The sequence below is a fragment of the Rissa tridactyla genome, chromosome 1 (assembly GCF_028500815.1).
Source record: "Rissa tridactyla isolate bRisTri1 chromosome 1, bRisTri1.patW.cur.20221130, whole genome shotgun sequence".
Lineage (NCBI taxonomy): Eukaryota > Metazoa > Chordata > Aves > Charadriiformes > Laridae > Rissa > Rissa tridactyla.
This window is the reverse complement of record NC_071466.1, coordinates 17,822,633-17,841,972: the sequence shown is the minus strand read 5'-3', so window position 1 is coordinate 17,841,972 and position 19,340 is coordinate 17,822,633. Positions and strand designations below refer to the sequence as shown.

General features: G+C 43.0%; 1 protein-coding gene across 1 annotated transcript; it reads left to right on the top strand.

Annotated features, from left to right (window-relative positions):
• Positions 1–951: 951 nt before the first annotated feature.
• TMEM123 (transmembrane protein 123) lies at positions 952–19,075 on the top strand. The gene is made up of 6 exons (XM_054188221.1): positions 952–1,088; positions 6,184–6,243; positions 8,498–8,563; positions 13,152–13,343; positions 14,849–15,002; positions 17,141–19,075. The coding sequence occupies exons 1-6, from the start codon at positions 1,013–1,015 to the stop codon at positions 17,163–17,165; spliced, it is 573 nt and encodes a 190-aa protein (XP_054044196.1). The 5' UTR covers positions 952–1,012; the 3' UTR covers positions 17,166–19,075.
• The last annotated feature ends 265 nt before the right edge of the window (positions 19,076–19,340 follow it).

Genomic DNA, 19,340 nt, shown 5'->3' with positions numbered 1-19,340 from the left:
GCAGATCAATCCTCACTGCTGAGGCTCCGGTGGGAGATAATAAAATGGCTTTCAGGAAAGGGACCGGCCCACAGGAACACCGGTGACGGCCGCTTGCCGGCGGCACCCCCGGTGCCCGACCCCCGTCCCGCGGGTGTTCGCAGGCCCCCCGGAGCCCCACTCGCCTGTCACCTCTCCCCGCGTTCCGGTCCCTCCTTACCGATACCACAACACTTTGTCGCCCGGCCCGACGTGAAACCGGCGGGGGAAGGTGGGGGGGGGCGGGGGGAGACCCCGGCAGACGGGACCCCGACGGGGGAGAGGAATGGCGGGGACCCCGGCAGGAGGGAGAGCCGGAGGGAGGGGACCTCGGCGGGAGAGAGGGGAGGGACCCGGGGAGGGACACTGAGGGGAGGAACAGAGGGGACCCCGGCGGGAGGGAGAAAGGGGACCCCAGTGGGAAGGAGGGGACCCCGGGGGGCGACGGGGGGACCCTGGGGGGAAGGAGAGAGGGGACCCCAGCGGAGGGGACCCCGGCAGGAAAGAAGGAGGAAGAGGACCCCGGCGGGACGGAGAGGGGGGACCCCGGCGGAGGACAGGGAGGGAGGGAGGGAGGGGAACCTCGGTGGGGCAGAGGGGAGGGAGACGGGGGGTCCGACGGGGACCCTGCGGGCAGGAAGAGAGGGGACCCCGGCGGATGGGACCCCAGCAGGGGAGAGGGAAGGAAGGGACCCCGGCGGGAGGGAAAGACGGAGGCAGGGGACCCCAGCGGGACGGCGGCGTCGCCGGCGGGAGGGAAGGGACCCCGGCAAGGGAGAGGGGAGGGGCCCGGGAGGGGACCCTGGCGGGGGAGAGGGAGGGGACGCCGGCGGACAGCCCCCGCGGAGGCGGCAGCCCCGGGCGGGGCGGGGGGTGGCGGCCGCAGGCGGGACGAGCGGCGGCCGCCCCTGGCGCAGGGCCCCGCCCCGCCCCGTCAGGCAGCGCCCGACGTGCGGCGGCGGCAGCTGCGAGCACGGTGGCTCTCTCGGCGGCCATGCGGCTCCTCACCGGCCCTCGCTGCGCGCTGTGGGCGGCAGCGCTGATGCTGCTCCTCCTCGTCCCCGGCTCCCGTGAGTAGCGGCGGCGGCGGGGGGACGGCCGGGCGGAGCGGTCTCGGCGCTGCTGCTCCTCTCCGCCGGCACGGCCTCCCTGAGGCGTGAGGAGACGTCCCGCTCCCCAGAGCCTGCGGGTGTCCCGGGGCGCAGAGCAGAGACCCGGCCGTTGTTGGGGTCCGGCGGGGTGGGTCGTGGAGGAGCCGGGGAGCCCCGGCCGGGGCTGTGCTGGACGGAGGCGGGTTCCTTGCCCGGCTCCGTGAGGCGGCAGCTGTGGAGAGCGGCTCTTCGCAGCCTTGGGGTCACCGCGGCCCTGATGGCAGTGCCCTGTCGCGTTCCTGTCCGGCCCTTGCAGTAAAGTCCCTCTTTAATGCCGGTTCTGGTGAATACACAGCCCCCTGTTCCCCGGTGCTTTGGCTCCGGCGGTAGAAGGGCAGATCTGGGGGGTCGTCGTCGAAGTGTGCCCAAATACAGCGAGAGGTACAAAAGTCTGAGGTGCCGGAGTTGCCTTTTCAGGAGACTGAAATGTACAGTGCCCTGCCATTTCCCAAAGTGAAGAAACCGAAAGACAGGTAGCAAAATTAACCTGCCATAAATAATATGGAGGAATATCACTCAGTCCAGCAGTGTTAATGTGCTGATGTTTAATCTGGTGAAGCTGTAATATAAACTGATACCAAAAAAAGTAAAACGAGTAACATAAACAGCTTTATAATTGCCCTTCCAAAAACAGCAAGCCTTTTTTGAAGAAGTTTACTGGTAACCTATTTACTGCTTTGCTGAGATCCTGTGGCCTCCATTTTACAGCGACAGGCTGTCGTTTCATTTGATACAAGATTGGCCAGTTCTGCCTTTTTACGATGCTGTTTCCTGAGTTAAACCATATTCTGGTTTAACTCAGTGTACAGCCATGCTGTCTCCTGGGGCAGGGGTGAGCTCATCGAACTTTTGACAGTCAAATGTCGTCCTTCCTCTCTATGGGAATTTGTTGTCCAGACCCCATTTATAATGTGTTGAGAGAAGTTGTGCCCTTTTAAGGCTCAATCTAGCATGTCTATTGAAGTATCTTTTTTTTTCTGTCGACTTACTCAGAAACTACCAGAAACTACTGCTGAGATTTGTGTTGGTTTCAGCAAAAGTTTGTGATTCACTAGCGAATGCTACAGGAGAAAGTGTGAAACCCACCAAATACTATGATTTGCAAAAAGTGAAAGTGGCAGTAGATTTGTCCTCACTCCAGTTATTTTTGGGCATATTATTTCAAGATAATGCTGTTCTTTGCTGGAAAGTTTATGTGTCAGTCAAGTCAGTGGAAGAAATATCACCAAAATGTTATGGTTTAGGAAAAATCCTTCCCACTATTATGTAAAATCCGGCTGGCTTCCTGATAATCTGAGCGAGTAAGGAGAATCCACGCTCCCTGGCAGGAAGCTGCCCCCCCTTACCCTTCCTGGTCTGTTCAGAAAAGATAGCTAGCAACGTCTGCCAAGAGCTTACCTGTATACAAAACTACTTGCAGTACAAAAAATCATCATCAGCAGCAGCCTCCAGACTTGAAGACAGGCATGGCGTTTTCTTTTTAGTGTACCTCCTTACTTCTCATAGGTTCTTGGGCGACATCAAAAGGTGGTGTAGTTTTTCAGTCTCAAATTGATCAGAATCAGTTACTTGGGTCCATGTTGTTTCCTTAAGCATCTGTGCAATGATGTTTATGCTTTCCTTTGCAAGACTGTGAGGTACTTTCACAATATTAAGGCATGAGGACCTGTCCAAAAAGTTGCTGAAATCCTGCCTGGCCTCTGTCTCAGGATGACCTACCTTCTTGGTAGGTCAAGAACGCCACTTCAAAAATAGATACGAAAAGCCCTTGTTGAGTCAAAGGCAAAAAAAATATAAAGTTTCCAGATAGCAGGGATCTGAATTTAGAGGTTGCCAAAAATTGCCTGGCAGACATTACAAGATCTGGGGTCAGGGAGTTGGTTTTGTTTTAATATGCAGAATTTGAGTTTCATCCGTTTCAGCTGAGATGAATGAGTGTCCCGATGGTGATCCTATCTAGGGGATGCTTATACTCATGTTGCTGCTCAAACATCTCTGCTTTAACCATTGCAGCCCCTTGGCTGTTACTCATTTGGATTGCTGAGAGGTTACTGTGCAAGTCAGAGATCTTTCTGATGGACTGTGCATAGTCAGTGCCTCTGTACTTCTTGTTTTTTAAACTAACAAAAGTGGAATGGCTTGGATATAACACTCTCCTACTTACCCGCTATGCATTAAACTTGAAAAGAGAAGATGCCCAGGCAGAATTTTATATCTGACTGTTGAAATGTCCCCAAAATGAATGTGTAAAATTGTGCTTAGTGAAAATGTGAGTTTATATACCAACATCTTTCTGCAGCATGAGGTTTAGTTAGACTAGACATAAAGCCTGTGAGTCCTTAGAAATGTGTTTGTGTTAAATATGAATGCAGGAGTGGGCACCTGTGAATGCAGGAGTAGGACCTTTGTCACATGCAGGGAACTGAATGAGGAGTGCCACTCATCAGTGTATGGTTCTTCTACCAGCCTTCATCTACAGAGAATAGTAATTTGGTATAAGCTTGAGCTGGAGACTGCAGATTCCTATTGTTAAATGTTCATGGGTGTTATCCACTGTGGTGATTTTTGCAGGATCTGGCAAAATCAAGTCCATTTAAAATCTTGTCCTGTTCATTTTCAGCAAATGTTGGAGCTATCCCTGTCACTTACCCTGTGTCTGTCTATGTGTTCGGCACAAGCACGGATCTTCAGCTCCTGTGCCTGAATACCACTCCTGGAAGCCAAATCCCAGCTATAAAGCTGGAAGAACTGGCCTGATTTTGCTGTTTTGAAAGCTTGCTTAGCCTCCAACTCATGACTTCTTACGCACTAGAGCACCAAAACCACAAGAGCGTACCAAGCTGTGCCGTGGCGCTTCACAGGAAGCACGCTTGCCTTCAGATACACCCTGGCCAGCCACAGGCAGTTGTGTTTTCAGCTGCATCTGTGCCTGACCTTAAACAGAGGAAAACAGAGTTGTCTGACAAAAATGTTGATACCCTTTCCCTGTCCTTTTGCAGTGTGTAGTGCTTCGGTGCGTTGTTTTAAGTTGTGTGTTTCCTTGGTTTGGTTCTGTTTTGTCATGAAAAATGACCATGGGACCATGGAGATCCTTCTTTTTTTTCCTGTTTTTTTTTTGTTTGTTTTGGGTTTTTTGTTGTTTTTTTTTTCTTTTCCCCCTTTCCTTCCCATGCTCATGCCTGCACGTGTACACCTGGGTCAGTGCAGACTTCTGACCCTTGCGCTTCTGCTTCCTGGAGAAGGCCAGACACCCTCACTGTTTGGCTTTGGGCCAATTGCCCTGTGCAGTCTCTGGTCTCGAATGAGAGTCCCCAGTTGTCAGAGCCATCGCTGCGTAAAAGGGTGTGCTGCTTTTCACTTTGCCTTCACCCAGGACAGCCTTCCTGCCTCCCTGGCTGAAGTCTCCTGCTGTCCCTGCAGTGATACACACAGCTTCAAATCCAACATCACAGTCTGAGGACAGAAAACTGTTTGTAAATAGTGTCATTTTAAGATTTTCTTTTTCTCACCTGTCCTGTTCGCTGCCATGTGTTCCAATGGGGCATATGCTCATGCAGTACCCCATATTAAGATGTATTTGTATTCTGGAGCAGCTGCTTGTGATGCAAATTAAGAAACTTGCCAATGTTTGGAGGTTCTTTTGAGGAAGGAAAAAAAAAAAGGTTGTATCTTTTAAGTTGGGTAAGGTCCTTGACATCTTTCAAGGTGCGTAGTCCAAGCTGATTTGAACTAGGACTAATATAGTCCTGTTTGTCCATCTACCTCTGGTTCCTGTCCCCCTCTTTCATCTAATCCTACAGGGAGCCCGTTCTGCTGGTTGAGGCAGCAAAAAACATTGTGTGCTGTTGGGGAGGAGGATAATGTCAATTTTCTGTTCAATCAGATCATTGTTAAACGCGGCGGGACTAGCTCTGTTGTAAATGACTTTCTGCAGGATTGGGTCCTTCCTGGGGAAGCTTATTTTAACTGTGTCCCATCCTCTTTTGTTTGTTTGTTTTCCCTAAGCTCCCTAATTAAACAGTCTAACATATCTTGCAATATCAATCTCGATACTGCAGGGTTAAGATACAATGGGTGGTTTGTCATTTGTATTTGCAGACTTTACCATTCTGAGATCTTCACTAAGGTTTTGTAACTACTAAGAAAGTGCCCTGTTTCTGTGGTACTTAGTGCAGGCTATTTTCTTGCCTTTAGCAGAATATTGTTATAAGTGATCAAAAACTAAACTCTGCTTGGCAAAGGCAGAATTCACAACTGATCCTCTTGCACGCATGTTCATGCCAGACTTTTCCTTCTGTGTGGTTTGTCTTTACATTTTACTACTTATTTGTAGACCAGGCCTGAGCACAGACTAGTCAGGCCTCAATTAGTCATTAAGGTATGATGATATTTCACCAGAGGTGTGATCCTTCTCTTTCCTGCTCCCCACCTGCCAAATACTCAGTGGATGCATTAGTGGGACATGCTCTTAGTCCCAAACTAAGCAATGCAACTTCTTAGTGGATCTTACTGTCTTACCGTGCTGTCCCTGTAGGGGCACAGCACGTGCTCATCTGCCTGCAAAGGCCTTGCAGACTTTATAGGAAAAGATCCATGTGAGAAGCTCCTTTCCTTCTGCTGTAGGTGATGCAGATCATATGTTATTACTGAAGGAAGGTGCCTGATTTTCTGCCTCTTATTTCTTTTGGTCTCCTTTCATCTTAAGGAAAAAGAGAACTTGGGATGGTGATGATGGGGAAGATAAAACCGAGGATGGGATGGAGTTCCAGTTCATTTGATGGTTGGGTAGTGCAAATGTTATCGTTTTTAATGTGCTAAAAGCAGGCTGTTGTGGTACCATGCTTTCGTATCGTCATTATACCTAACTCCTATCCATGGTAGTTCAGTCATTTATCTGCCCAAAGCAAGTGACAGATGCTATACTAACTTTGTTTGGGTTTTTTTTTGTTTGCTTCTTAGTAATAAGGCACTTAAAACTGTCTTATTGTTCTTGTTTTTTATGTACGAAATGAAGAGACAACCAACTCCAGCAGTGCTACACCCTTTGCTGCGATTCCAGATGATAAATTGCAAGGTAGTACTCTTGGCATTTCTGTTGCTGTTCCTCAGTAGCATCAAGAAAAGCAATATGTATTACTGTATGCCTTAGGCTGTCCTGTAACAGTTTGCCCTTTATTTTATTTTGTTGAATTGTGAAGCACTGTAGGGCAGGAGGGAGGTACTCTCATTGTCACATCTATTCCAGAACAACTAAAGATATTTAAGAGGAACTGATGAACAGCAGAATGCAACTCAATCCTCATATCCTTAGGTACCCCAGAGCAAAAGAGAGAGGAGAAATAACATGGGAAAATTTTATGTATAGAATAGAAATACCTGCCAACATCATTTTACCGTTACAAAGAGAACCACCAGCTCAAGAAGTCTGCAAGGCTGGACTTCAGTGCTCTTGAGAAAAAGGCAAGGCACTTTTTCATTTGTTTTTTAACGTCAGAATGGATTCTGGGTCCACTGTGCTTGAGCTCATTGCTAAAGTACATGTTTATTTCACAGTGTAATTTCATTTTGACTGTGTTAAGCTGTACCCCTTTAAGCATGTGCCATGTGAAAGGCATATTCCTTGAGCCATTTTTGCCCTGTACTACTTCACTCATCTCATTTGCTGTTGGACAACAAGTGGGATGTATAGCCAATACTCTGCTTATTGACTCACTCTATCTTGTGTTAATTGCATCACTGACTCACACCCAAATTCCAGGCAGTGTATGTGGCTTTTTTTCACCTGTATGAGCATGCAGTCCACATCCAGATGTGTTCCCAGGGTTGCAAAAGTAAGCACTCAGAACTTGGGGGAAACCCAAAGCTGCGTTCTGGTTACAGTATTGGGCCAGTGTGGGAAAGGTTTAGCCCCAGGCATATCCATGGCTTATGCTGGTATAAAAGTCAACATATCCAAGAAAGAATGTGTTTGTAGTTGTACAATCCTAGACTGTTTCTCAAAGGCAATTAAATCAGCTTAATATCCCAGGTATGTCAGCGTAAGGGTTATGTGTGCAGTACTCAATGGTGGGGCTAATTGGCTATGATTATACCAAAGAAAAGCCAAAGTCATTCCCTCTGTAATATTTTTTTTCCTCCTTTTTGGTAGGTGGCATGAAGGTGTAAATCTGTTGCATTTGTTCTTAAACCTGAGCTTGCTCATAACATGCATGTGATTGCAAAGGGGGTTGACAAAACTGTTTTAAACTAGACTTTTCAAGTTGTAAGAACAGCAAATCTGTTCAAAGGAAATAGGCCTGCTTCTTGGTTCTGGTAGCTGTGTTGCTATTCTTGTCATCTCTGAGGTTATGCACTTGGTTTTCCAGCCATGCTGAGAAGCCGCTGGGCTGCTGCGAGGCACATAGCACTAGCAATGCGGGAGGATGCTGTAAAAGATCAATTACTTCAGGGAAAAGAATAATCACGGAATGGGCGTAGACAACGGTGCAGAATGAAGGGAGGGAAGTATGGGCAGTGAAGCTTCCAGGAATGGGAGTTATCGAACAGCCCAGTAGATCTTTGCCAGGAGGAAGAGACAGTTAACCTGTAGAAACTTTGAAGAGGGATACGACAATGAGGACAGAAGTGAGAGTGGGAGGGCGCCTGAAAACCTAGAAATAACATGAGTAGGAAGGGGTAAAAAAGGAGAACTGGAAAAGTAGAAGTTAAAAGAAGGCGGGAAGGACAAACCATTAAGACTGAAACATGGTTTATATTTTAAGTCTCTGGAAACAGGTGTGTTCTTAGGATACCTTTTTGTGTAGACAGAGCGTAAGCCCACAGAAAGATGTTTCATAGGGTATCACTCTGTCTGTACTTGACACGACTACAGTATGTTCCTAGCATGATCCCAGTTTGTAACAGAGATGCAGCAAAATGAAAGAAAATATTGAGGGTCAGGAAATGGAACAGAAATAGAGGAATAAAAACTGGAAAAAAAGACAAACCACAGTGCTTAAGTAGGCCAAGAAAGTCAGTGACAGTATGGCTGATAACAGCAAGCAGAATAGAGCACGACATAGAAGTCAAAGAGAGCAAAAAGAGAAGATGTAAAGAATTCAGATGCAGACCATTTGGGCACTATGTTCTTGCTGCACTGAGCTCTGGAAGCATTTTGCAGAGGGATAAAACCATCAGCTTTGGGATGGAATACTCTCTGCTGTATTCCCACTTGTAGCCTGCAAACATAGATACCTTGAGGAGAGCATTGTGTTGTGGGTACTTGAATTATAGTATGGTAAAATGAGAATGAATAATATTTCTCTTCTTGTTTCCTTTTTTCCTTGAAGGCAATAGCAGTTCATCTGCTCTTCCTGTTCTATCATCCACGCAATCTACAGCAACATCTGCAGTAGGTACGTATCTGTTCATTTGTCCATTACTAAGGACCTAGAAGCTATCTCCAGACCTACCCCAGATCATACCAAAATCTAAAGAAATATCCATCAAAAGCAGGTTTTTGAGAGAGGCATTATCATTTTAGGGCTGAGAAGCAATGTGTAAAACAACTCTGAAATGAAGCTGTGCTGTCTTTCAAGTTTAGGTAGCGTCCTTCGTCAGTAGAAGCAATGACATTTGCAGTGCCATTGAAAACCAGGAATCAAAATAAAACTTCAAGGAAGAATTGAAAGAACTTGGTCTTTTTAATGTTCGTTCTTTGTCTCTGAGCAAACTTCTTCAATTTTCATGGAGTAAAGATGAATAGGTTGTTGTGCAAACAGTCCGTTTAATGTTATTTCACAGTAAATAGGTTCAGGGTATAATGAAGTCCTGGTGGCTTGAGTTTCAAGAGTAAGACTCCGTTTCCTTTTAGGTAAGACTCATGGCACCTTATACCATAGAAAAAAGTCCTTACAGAGCTCATAGCATAAAACAGTGGAGTTCAAGCGAGACATGAGTGGCAGATCTGGGACAGTCTGTCATGGGTACCTTTGCGTTGTTCTAGCACTGTTGTCTTTCCTTCACAACTTGTCAAAAGAATGTAGGTAAGAATGATTTCCCAAGGCAGCAGTTTTGCAGCCGTGATGCTCCAACATATGTAACGTGTTTACAAAACACACCTTTGTAGAAAGAAGAAATAGGTGTATTAGATCAGCTAATAGAGTTTGAAAGCAGGTATTTAACCTGGGACAAACATGTCATCCACTTGGATTTTCAGTGTTCCAGCTGTTGGCTATGTCAATGTGAGATTATTAAAAAAGGAAATTTTAAAAAATTATTTTCTGGAAGAACTTCACATCAGTAAAGACTGGATAAGAATTAATGTCATGCAATTGTTCAGTCTGTAATGCACAGATAAAAAAGGTTGTATGTAAGAGAAGAAAAGCTAGTTACATGCATGAACCGCGTCCCCCTTGTGCTAAGATCCGTGTAAAAACAGGACATTGTGCCTACCCTGAGATAGTTTGTGTATTTGTGGAGTTTCACGCTGATCATAAGATCCCAACTATGTCATTCCATTTCCAGCACAGCTCTCACTTTGTGTCTCTGTAGTCTCCAGGTAACCTCTGAGCTACCACACTCAGAAGTTGCTTGTTATTCTTTTAATAGTAAATTACTTGCCAGGAAAAAAAAATAAATCTCTGCAAAGACCTTTTGATAGCAAGGAAGTGGTGCAGTTTCTCATTCCATTGCCTGCAGTGTACCAGTTTAAGCACGTCTAACTTGGAAAGCGGAGCGATTTTTGTAATCCCCTTGTTGCCTTAGGGCCTTCCCCATGTGTAAAGCCATTGTTAACCACAGGTGTTTCACCCACCCTTCGCTCCAGCATTTCCGCCCTCTGCTCCAGCCCTGACTATGGGTTTCTTGCAGAGGTCTGAGCTTTACTGTGTCTGGATAATAACAGTAAAAAGAGGCCTGAGCCCTTTACTGTTAGGCACAGTGCAAACCTAACAGGCAGCTGTGCCTTGCTTGACGTGGTTTATGATTCAAATCCTTCTCTTTTTTTTTTTTCTTTCTTTTTTTTGGTTAGAAACTTCATAGATTTTAAGACAATGTTTATCCCTTTTGAGTATCTGTCTCAACTTCTTCAGAATAAAGACTACTGGATATCGGTACTTAATTTTGCTTAAAGTTTCTGCCTTTTTTTTTTTTTGATGCTTTTCATCACAGAAGCAAGTGTTTCGTGCAATTATTTTCCATGCAAAGGAAGCTACTTATTTATTTTAGGAAGAGCATTCAATAATCTTTTTTTTTTTTATGTTAGCACAGTGCTTATGGAATTTGAGTTGTTGTGTTTGTTTGTTGTGTTGAATTAGAACACTAAGGGAATATTGCATGCTGCTAAGAATTATTATCTTTATGCTATATATATAGTTTGATTGATGGATATAGCATAGCTATTTAATGTTTTAACACAGGTAGCATACAAAGTAAAATACTTGTCTCTCTTAAAAATAAAGCATCATAAGCCTGAACTTTATTGCTGGCATACATCTTTTTTAAATAGTAAAAATTAACTCAGGCAGTCTGGGTTTGTTTAGTGGGATGTTCAATGAAGCCCAGCTGGTCTTTTGGGGGAAAAGTAATTAGGGAAATAAAAGATAAAAGGACAGATGTTGCTAGCAAATGTTCTTTCATCTTAACTCTGTTGGTAAAATAGTATGAGTAAGATTTTTCAAAGACACAGAAGAACAGATTGGTGCCCAGTTCATGTCAGCTTCCCAAATTCTCCAGCTGCCTCAGATAGCCTCCTACTGATGTTTTGAAATGACTGATGCTAAATACATTGTGAAAGATAAGTCTGTAGGAGATTAACCAGATTTTACTCTTAATATAAATGTTACATTGCCAAGTGCTGTAATCTTGATAAAGTAAGAAAAAAGCATCGCTAGTAGGAAAGAGAGGGAAAAAAAGTAATGTGCAAATTTGCCGAAATTCCTCATGATAGCTGCTCAGATATTTTTTTGTTCTGACTCAAGTTTTCTGTAGGGCAATTTAACGTCCATGGAATAAGTACCATCTTTGTGTAACTTTGTTTAATAATGTTACGCATGGAACCATTAGCCATTATATTGCTCATAAACACAAGCCAGTTTGACTCTCAGAAATGATGGCTAAAAACAAACCAAAAAACCACCACAGCCCAGAAAACTGACTGGTTGACACGTGCGTTCAGATTTGTCTTTCTTTCCTTTGGGTATCTTTTATATTAGGAATGCAGTTACCAGGTGTGGTTTCATGTCATATAACTGTACATGATTTCCATATAGACATTTCCATGCTTATTTCCTACAATGAGGAACCATTTGATGTTTATAGATCATTGTGCCTTTGGGGAGTTTACCTGTCAGTATTAAAATGTGCCCTGAATTTTATCTGATGTATTTTACACATGCTTCATAGAGGAACTGAATTTCCTAATTGTAACAAGGTAAGTACATAAATACAGTACTCCAACTGTTCCATCACAATGAATGCTCATTTCAAAGTGTTTCCTAGGGTTATGGCACAATACATTTATATGGCACAATAATTATAACATTAAAGAACAGGAAAATAAATAACATCTACTATGAGGACTGTATTGGGCTGTTTCAGTAGTTTTAATGTTAAATGTCTCAGAAAAGTGTTGTGTAGGCCAGTTGCTTTCTAAATGCTTACATTGTCATAGTCTTTGGGTTTTTTTAAGTTTTTGATGTTCACATCTGTACTGGAAGCAGTGATACTTAAGTCTTAGCAAAGACACTGTTCTGTGTGTAGCTACTCGTAGCTACTACACTTATAGGAAGATTATTCTATAGAAGCATTTTTAGATGCTGTATAAAAAAGTAGAAGTTGAATATCAAGTTTACTGGGGAATTGAGATGAAACTACCTAATCTTCAGTCGTTCTAGTTTTAGACAATTTCAGGAAAACATGGGTTTAATTAGACATTTGAATGTCCATAATGAAAAGCTTTTGTGGTGTTTAAAAGGAACCCAGCTTGTGTGAGGTATATGGAAATAGTACAGTAGCATTAATAATACAGAAGCTATTTGCCTCATATTGTCTGCTTAGAGAAATGTTAGTTGCATAACAGGCTCATGTTTCTTGTTAGTTCCTCCTTAGAAAAATAAATAATTATTCTTAAGATCATTCTAGCTGCCTGCATTCTACTAAGGGTCTAAGGATTTTGCTATAAATATCAATGTCTATTATTCTTCAGTTTTGCTTCATGGTATTTTTATTCTGAATAGTTTGTTACTGCTTTCTGAGGAAGAAAGGGGAAGTGCTAAGTAAAAGCAGGGTAAAAGTTAAAGACATTAGGTGTCAATTAAACTTGTGAGACAGCATTCCATTCTTTGTTTTAACCCTGGCAAGACAGCTTGCTACTAAATGAATGATAGAAGCCAGCAGGTTTACTTCAGTTGAACATTTATCACGTGTGGAAAACCTTTTGAACCTCAAGTTTAACATACGTATAGAATTCTCTCTGGTAAGTTTAATATACATGCAGACTTAGTAAAGCCAGTGTTTCATTCAAAAACAAATTAAATTATGACTAAAATTGGGGGGGGGAACATTTTCATGCAAAATCCATTCTTATCAGAAAAGATTAATTATCTGAAAAGTTGGGTGCTTCAAATGGAAAGTTATCATTGATCCAGAACTTTATCACATTTTAAAATACTGTAAGTTATACTTGATTCTATGGAATTGGATAGTGTGATCCAAAAAAAATTGACCCTTCTGAAAGTTATCAGATGTTATCCAGATTTTCTTTACAGCCTTTCCTTTAAACCATCCCTGACCTTGAGCCCCAGAAATCGGAAGCTAGGTCTTTCCAAAGGAAAGGCGTAAGGGAGGAGTCTGTGCAAACCTGGATATCCATGCAGTAGCATTTTCATTGTTACCCTGCTGTTCTATTTGGGCATGATAAATGCTGTCTTGTTCCATGAGTACACAGTTTATTACATTTTCATGTATTTTTGGCGTGTGATATCACAAATGAAAATTTCTCAGGTTCGTCCACAAGTACTACTCATCTGACCAGTACCAGTCAGCCCACCAACACCACTTTGTCTGTCACGTCAACGACTCAGCCCACCACAACCAGCCACACTACGAGATCCACCACAGCTTCATCAGTCACATCATCACAACTCAATACTACAGCAGTGACCACTTCCAAGATTTCTTTCACTTCTGTAACAGGTGAGTTGACATTTCAAGAAGCTCACAAAGGCTTGTATGCATGTTGGCATGTGTTGTACAATTGTAGAATTGTTAGGTTTTCAGTAATATAACAAAGAAAGAAGGTATTTTCATGCTGAAAAATGTGAGTTAGGTGGGGTTTTATTATTAAGTTGGCTACAATAATGTTGCTCTGAGCACTCTGCTTCCTTAAATAAGGCTTCACTTAACCTGAGAGACCTGATGTATTTAGGGGGAAAAAAAAAAGTGAGTGGTCTGAACCAGCAGCCACCAGCAAGGAGATTAGCAATGTTAGGAGAAAGCCTGGCTTTTGAATACAACTTGTGTATTTGTTCAGCTCTCCTTTCTACAGCTTCTTGAACTCATCGCTAATACTTCCTTTTTCCCAGCTTGACCTGTGGCTCAAAATGTGTCTATTGGCTTGGGAGGAGGACTGAGTTCTGTTAGCTACATTTGTAGCAACGTAATGAATTTTATCCCTAATGGTGGATAAAGCATGACTGTGAATGAGTCGCGCTTTATGTAAAAGTTGTCGAATACAGTTTGATGGTACCCTTTAATACAAAAACAGTAAGTGTAGAATTCAGTATTTCCTTGCAGTTCACTGCTAGTTCACACCACTTCATGCTTATGCTTCTAAACAGGTCGGGGTTGCTCACGTGTCGGTGAAGCATTACAGGGTAGGTGAAGCTGTCATCAGCAGAACTTTTAGTTGGCCATGTAACACTCCCTGTGGCAAGCACAAATACAGATGGGCCCAGGCTGGGTATTCTGGTGGGAGGATGTAGCAGATAAAGCCAGTTTTCACATGGGAGCTGCTGTGGCTTGTCTGAGGTCACGTTATCTATGTCAGTATTTGTGTTGGGCTGCAGAGCTGATCTCACTTGGAGATCAAGTACGATTCCATGAGAGGTACTCTCCATTCCAAGATGGAGGGTGCAATTCCATGAGACAAAATAAAGCAATCCAATGGCTCATCACCACCAAAAGTATTTTACTCCCACCACGTAACTATGCTGACTGACTTGGTGGTTGTTGGACCCCTCTGCAGGCTGACTCAGTATGCTCATCTGATATAAAGCAACTTCCTTCTGTGCTTGGGTTAATTTCAGGACAGCTTAGTGAGTTAAATTGGCTTATGGAGGGTACAAAAAACACTAGAACTGGTCTAAGAAGGGCAGGAGCTGCTTGTGTGAAAGGAGAGGAGAGCAGCGGGGAAAAAAGGCAGGGGAAAGAGAGGGAGGTGGAGGGGAGAAGGGGCAGTTAGTCTTGCAGAGACAGCAAGCAGTTGGGTCAGCTGCTCCTGCATCACCAGAATCTGGCACTTAGAAATGGAGCTCTGTGTTTCACTGTGCTCGGCTGGTATCTTGCGAGTTGATCAATGTTGAATTTGTGCAATTGGGTCATTAGATGATATGTCAATGGGGAGGGAAGGATATAGAGGACTCCTCAAAACGCAGTTTTTCAAGCTCTGTAAAAAGTGCCTTTTGTTTTCTTCTTGTCAGCCACATCAAAATCTGAGGCTGTCGTAGCCAAAACCTCCAGATTTGATGTGGGCAGTTTCGTAGGTGGCATTGTGCTGACACTTGGAGTCCTAGTTATTCTCTACATCGGATGCAAAACCTATCACTCCAGAAGAGGCATTCAGTACAGAACCATGTAAGTTCCCAAGGAAACTTCCCTTGTCAATTTAATTCTTTCTTGAGGGGAACAAGGACAAACAAAACAAGGAGAATGAACTCTCATACATACATTTGCTTAATGTACATTATATTAATATTATTTAAGAGATTTAACTGTGATATTTTGTCTTTCACAACTTCAACTGTTCCTCATTATTATTATGCCTATATTCTGTGTGGGTTTTTTCTCTATCTATTATATAAAATAATATTGGGTTTTTTAAAGGATCCTTCTCCTTTAGCTGTTCTATGAATAGCTAATGTTTCCTTGAAAACATTTCCTTGAAATGATTGCTGCAATTTGCAAGACTGCTGCTTCTTTTTGACACTTTCTCCTAGGCTCTGTTTGTCTATTGACTCTTTGGTGTTTACCTCCCCCTTGCCATTAATTTTTTTGTAGTAGCTTTATTTTCTATTACCTATATGGTGTCTTGTAGGAACTCTGTTACCATCTTTCTTTTGTGTCACCTTTTATGTACCTTCATGCCTAGTTTGAGCAGGCAGTTTTAAAGCCAGACATCTAATATTCCACATTCTTAAGCCACCACAGTTGAAGTGATTCATTTATTTATTGTCACAGAAAACATTCAAAGGCAATATGGCCATTATTCACATTTTTAAAAGCTTCTTGTCAGCTCAGATTTTTTTCCTCACCTTGCAATATAGGCAGGCCAACTTGTCGATCTCTAATATTTAGTTTTCTGTGTTATCTTGTCTCAACTCCAGAAGCCCGTCCATAAAATTGTATGCACTGAACTTGCTTTTTCACAAGTCCTTGAAATTAGTAGAATTCATTTAACCAAATACAGGCATCTGCACCTAAAGTAGTCATTTCATATCAGTCGTATTACCCAAAAGTAGGGTAAATCTGTCTGATAAATCAGCCTATCCACACGTTTTTGTATTCACTTACTGTGAGGGCAGCTAAGAGCCTTAGATACAGAAGTCCGTGCTGTGGATATTGAAGGGTATAGGCTGGATCGATCCCACCGAAAGTCACTTGTTTACTCAGTGTACACCAGTGACTTTCAGCATTCTTTGTGCTGCAGGCTGCTGGTATTTCCCCTGTGGAGTGTAGGTGCTGTACAGCGAATACAAGCCTATTGAGAATAAGCTTGCTTTTCTTAGTTGTCTTTTCAAGACGCTGTAGAAGTTGTCTGTGGGCTTCAGCCTGTAGACTACAAGTTGAAAAACACTGATTTAAACAGATTCTCTGCCACCAACTGCTTCCAGGCAGCTGGTCTCTCTGCTCTGTGATATCAGATTGCGGAGCAGGAGGTAGTAGGTCCAGTCTTGTCTTGGGTATGATTCTTTGTGGAGCTGCTTTTTTCCTCTCCTTTCTGAGAGCACTGAACCAGTCAGACATCTGTGACTTTTGACTTCATCTTCTATATCACCCCTTTTGTAGTGAATAGTTCAGTGAAAATTGTACCACCTCATTTGCCGTTTATCCTCAGCTCTACTCAGTTTTCTTCGAGGCTTGCAGACTTCCCTCCCTGTCCCACATTTAGTTTAAGAACTGGGAATTCTTAAAACTAGGTTGCTTTTCTTTTTCCCATTCAGTATTTTCCATGTCAGTTGAGAAGCTTAAGTGAGGTGATGTCATTAGACTTGTTGGGATGCTAGTGTTCAGGCCTCGTGTTTTCTCCCCATCTTTACTCCTGTTTGCTAGTGGTGGAATTCAACCAGTTCCTGCTGTGCATGTTTACCCACGGTAGCATTTGAACGAATATTGTAGAATTCAGATCAACAGTATCTTTAAAACAAAGGAAACCTGTCACTGAGCTTGTGAACTGGCTTTGATTAGCTGTTGCTACTGGATATAGGTAAGATAGAATGGATAAAAATGGCTGAGCACCAGCTGACCTGAAAAATACGTACTTGAATTAAATGTGAAAGCCAAAACGTTAATAAGGCTAGTGAGGCTGGAGGAGTGTTGACTCCACCAGTAGATTGTGTTAACTTCAGGCTTGGTTCAGAGAGGACTGTCACTTCCCTTCGCAACAAGATGGCCTCTGTTCACAAAATTACCTTCTGAGCAGTAGCTGGATGGCTGTTCTTCATGTTGACTGTTTGTTGTACCGCACAACGTTAATTACTGTGTTTCTATTACAGCGATGAACACGATGCCATCATTTAAGGAGACTTCAGGGAAGACAGTGTTGGAAACCTATCCTATCGCAGCTTTTGTAACTTACTTCTGAAAGAGTTCCTTTCATCAAGATGATCACAGTCTCTAAACCTGTTGTGGGTGTGATCCTGCAAAATGTTGAGAAGCTCTATAAACATCCTGATTTTTTTTCATTGGCTTTCGTAAGAAGAAGAAGTCGGCACTTTGCAGACATTCTTTTCTTTTTCCAGTATTTGTAACCAAATTTAAAGAAACACACATACTGAGTCATTTTAGGGTACACACACAAGTCTCTGAAATACCTAATTACTGGCACAGTGAATCGCATCATTGGAATGCTAAGTTCAATTATTTCTTACATATTGCATAAATCCAGTGTGTTCCATAATGGATACAGTAGGTTAAATAGGATAGCTTTGAGACCAAGCATAGGTTTTTGCAAGTGAAGTGGTTTTTTTTCCTAATATTTTGTATTAAATTGTATTTATTTTGAAGTTTGATGTGAACTTTAGTTTAGAAATCTTGGATTTTGAACAATTCAGTTTGGTTTTTTTTATTAGGCTATAAAGGGACATGGCTTGCTAACTGCGTAGAAGGTGATAATGAGTACTTTAAACTTCAGTCATTAGCTCACCAGTGACCTGCAGAGACTTCCCTTAACAGGCTGTACAATGAGACCCGCCGCGGGAAGCACGGACAGGCTGGAGATACCCATCCACAACCTTTTTCTCTAAATGGGTCCTTATAAGAAAACAGACTCTGCGATCTGTAGCTTCTTTTTTCTAGCATGTCCTAATGAAGCATGTGCAATTGAAGGTAAAATAAAAATGGAAAAAAGTAATTGTGCCATCATAAACTTGATAAAATATGAAAATTGCTTCTAAAAATTGGCTTTTAAGTTGAATGTAGCAATCGCTTCACTCTTGGGTTTTATTGTTATGAAGTTGTATGCGGTGTTTTAGCAGCATTTGATAAGCATTGAAACTTACACAGAGAAGTGGAAAATACGTAAGACAGCATTTTAGAAGAATATCATCTGCATTTTTACGACGATTTTCAGAACTTGTTACTGCTGCACGCATGTACTGGGTCAAAAGCCCACTGAAGGCAACGGGGCACCTCTCAGAAGGCCTTTAGATGAAGTCCCAAATACACCGTGTGTGCTGTGCGAGATGGCTGGTGCTGCTTGCGTATCACTTCTGCAGGTCCTCTGAGGTAACCCTGCTGTCTTCAGCGGGTGGGCTCCATGTTGACATGGGTGTAAGGAAAATGAGAGCAAGGATGAAGAAACGCAGGCCTGCATCTCCTTGTTCAGCCCCGCTCAGGCTCCACTTGTAGACCTCTCCCTGGTGAAGAAGGTTGGTGTGGTGGGACTTGACCACTCTGGTTACTGCTGGCACTAGTCCCTCACGCAGGGTACGGGGGGAGGTGGTGACAGCTGAGGGGGGTCACAAGAGGAACTGCATACAGGCCTGTCAGGGGGCAGCTCTGGCACAGGTTAAATTTTTTTGTTGAGCAACATTAAAGTGGCCGTATGGATGTCTCTTCCCTTTCTCACATGGAGTAGTAATCCCATGGAGTTGTGTCTGAGGCACAGCAGGCTGCAGCAAGCCATGGCTAATGAGTAATCTTAGTAGCACCGGCCGCACACCTGAAATGTGGGTAGTGGGGCTGTTTTGGTTTTCACTGAGATTGAGGTACGGGGGAAGAGTGATTTGAAGTAACTTTTCTGATTTTTCTTAATTGCATTGTTTGGTGGAAAACTTTTGGTTTTGACTTGAAGAGTTTGGAAACAGCTCTTCCATAGAACTGCAGTTCCTTACTTTGTAGAAATTAAGACAATTAAGCGCAACTCAGTTACTGGGATTGTAACACCTCTGTTGTACAGATGAATGAATAAAATGAAATCTTTGGAGTTACTATTTGGATTTTTGGAAATCTTTGGAGTTACTAGTTGGATTTTTATTTTACTAGGTGGTTTCTTAATTCCCTCAATCCTTTCCACGGTCATAACCATTGGATAAGAAGTGTTCACTAAGTATACTTTGCCGTGCTGGAATACCAGACCTAGTGCATTTTTGCCCAGCTCAATCATTTGTAATGTATTTTGTAATCTCATTGCCACCATAAAGCAAAATTACGTGCTTAAGATTTCAGATGGGTCAGTGCCAATATGCAGCCTGC

Coding starts and splice junctions, on each gene's coding strand:
- TMEM123 (XM_054188221.1), top strand. CDS start 1,013: ATGCGGCTCCTCACCGGCCCTCGCTGCGCGCTGTGGGCGGCAGCGCTG. Junction 1,089..6,183: donor CCTCCTCGTCCCCGGCTCCC/GTGAGTAGCGGC, acceptor TACGAAATGAAG/AGACAACCAACTCCAGCAGT. Junction 15,003..17,140: donor GGCATTCAGTACAGAACCAT/GTAAGTTCCCAA, acceptor TTTCTATTACAG/CGATGAACACGATGCCATCA.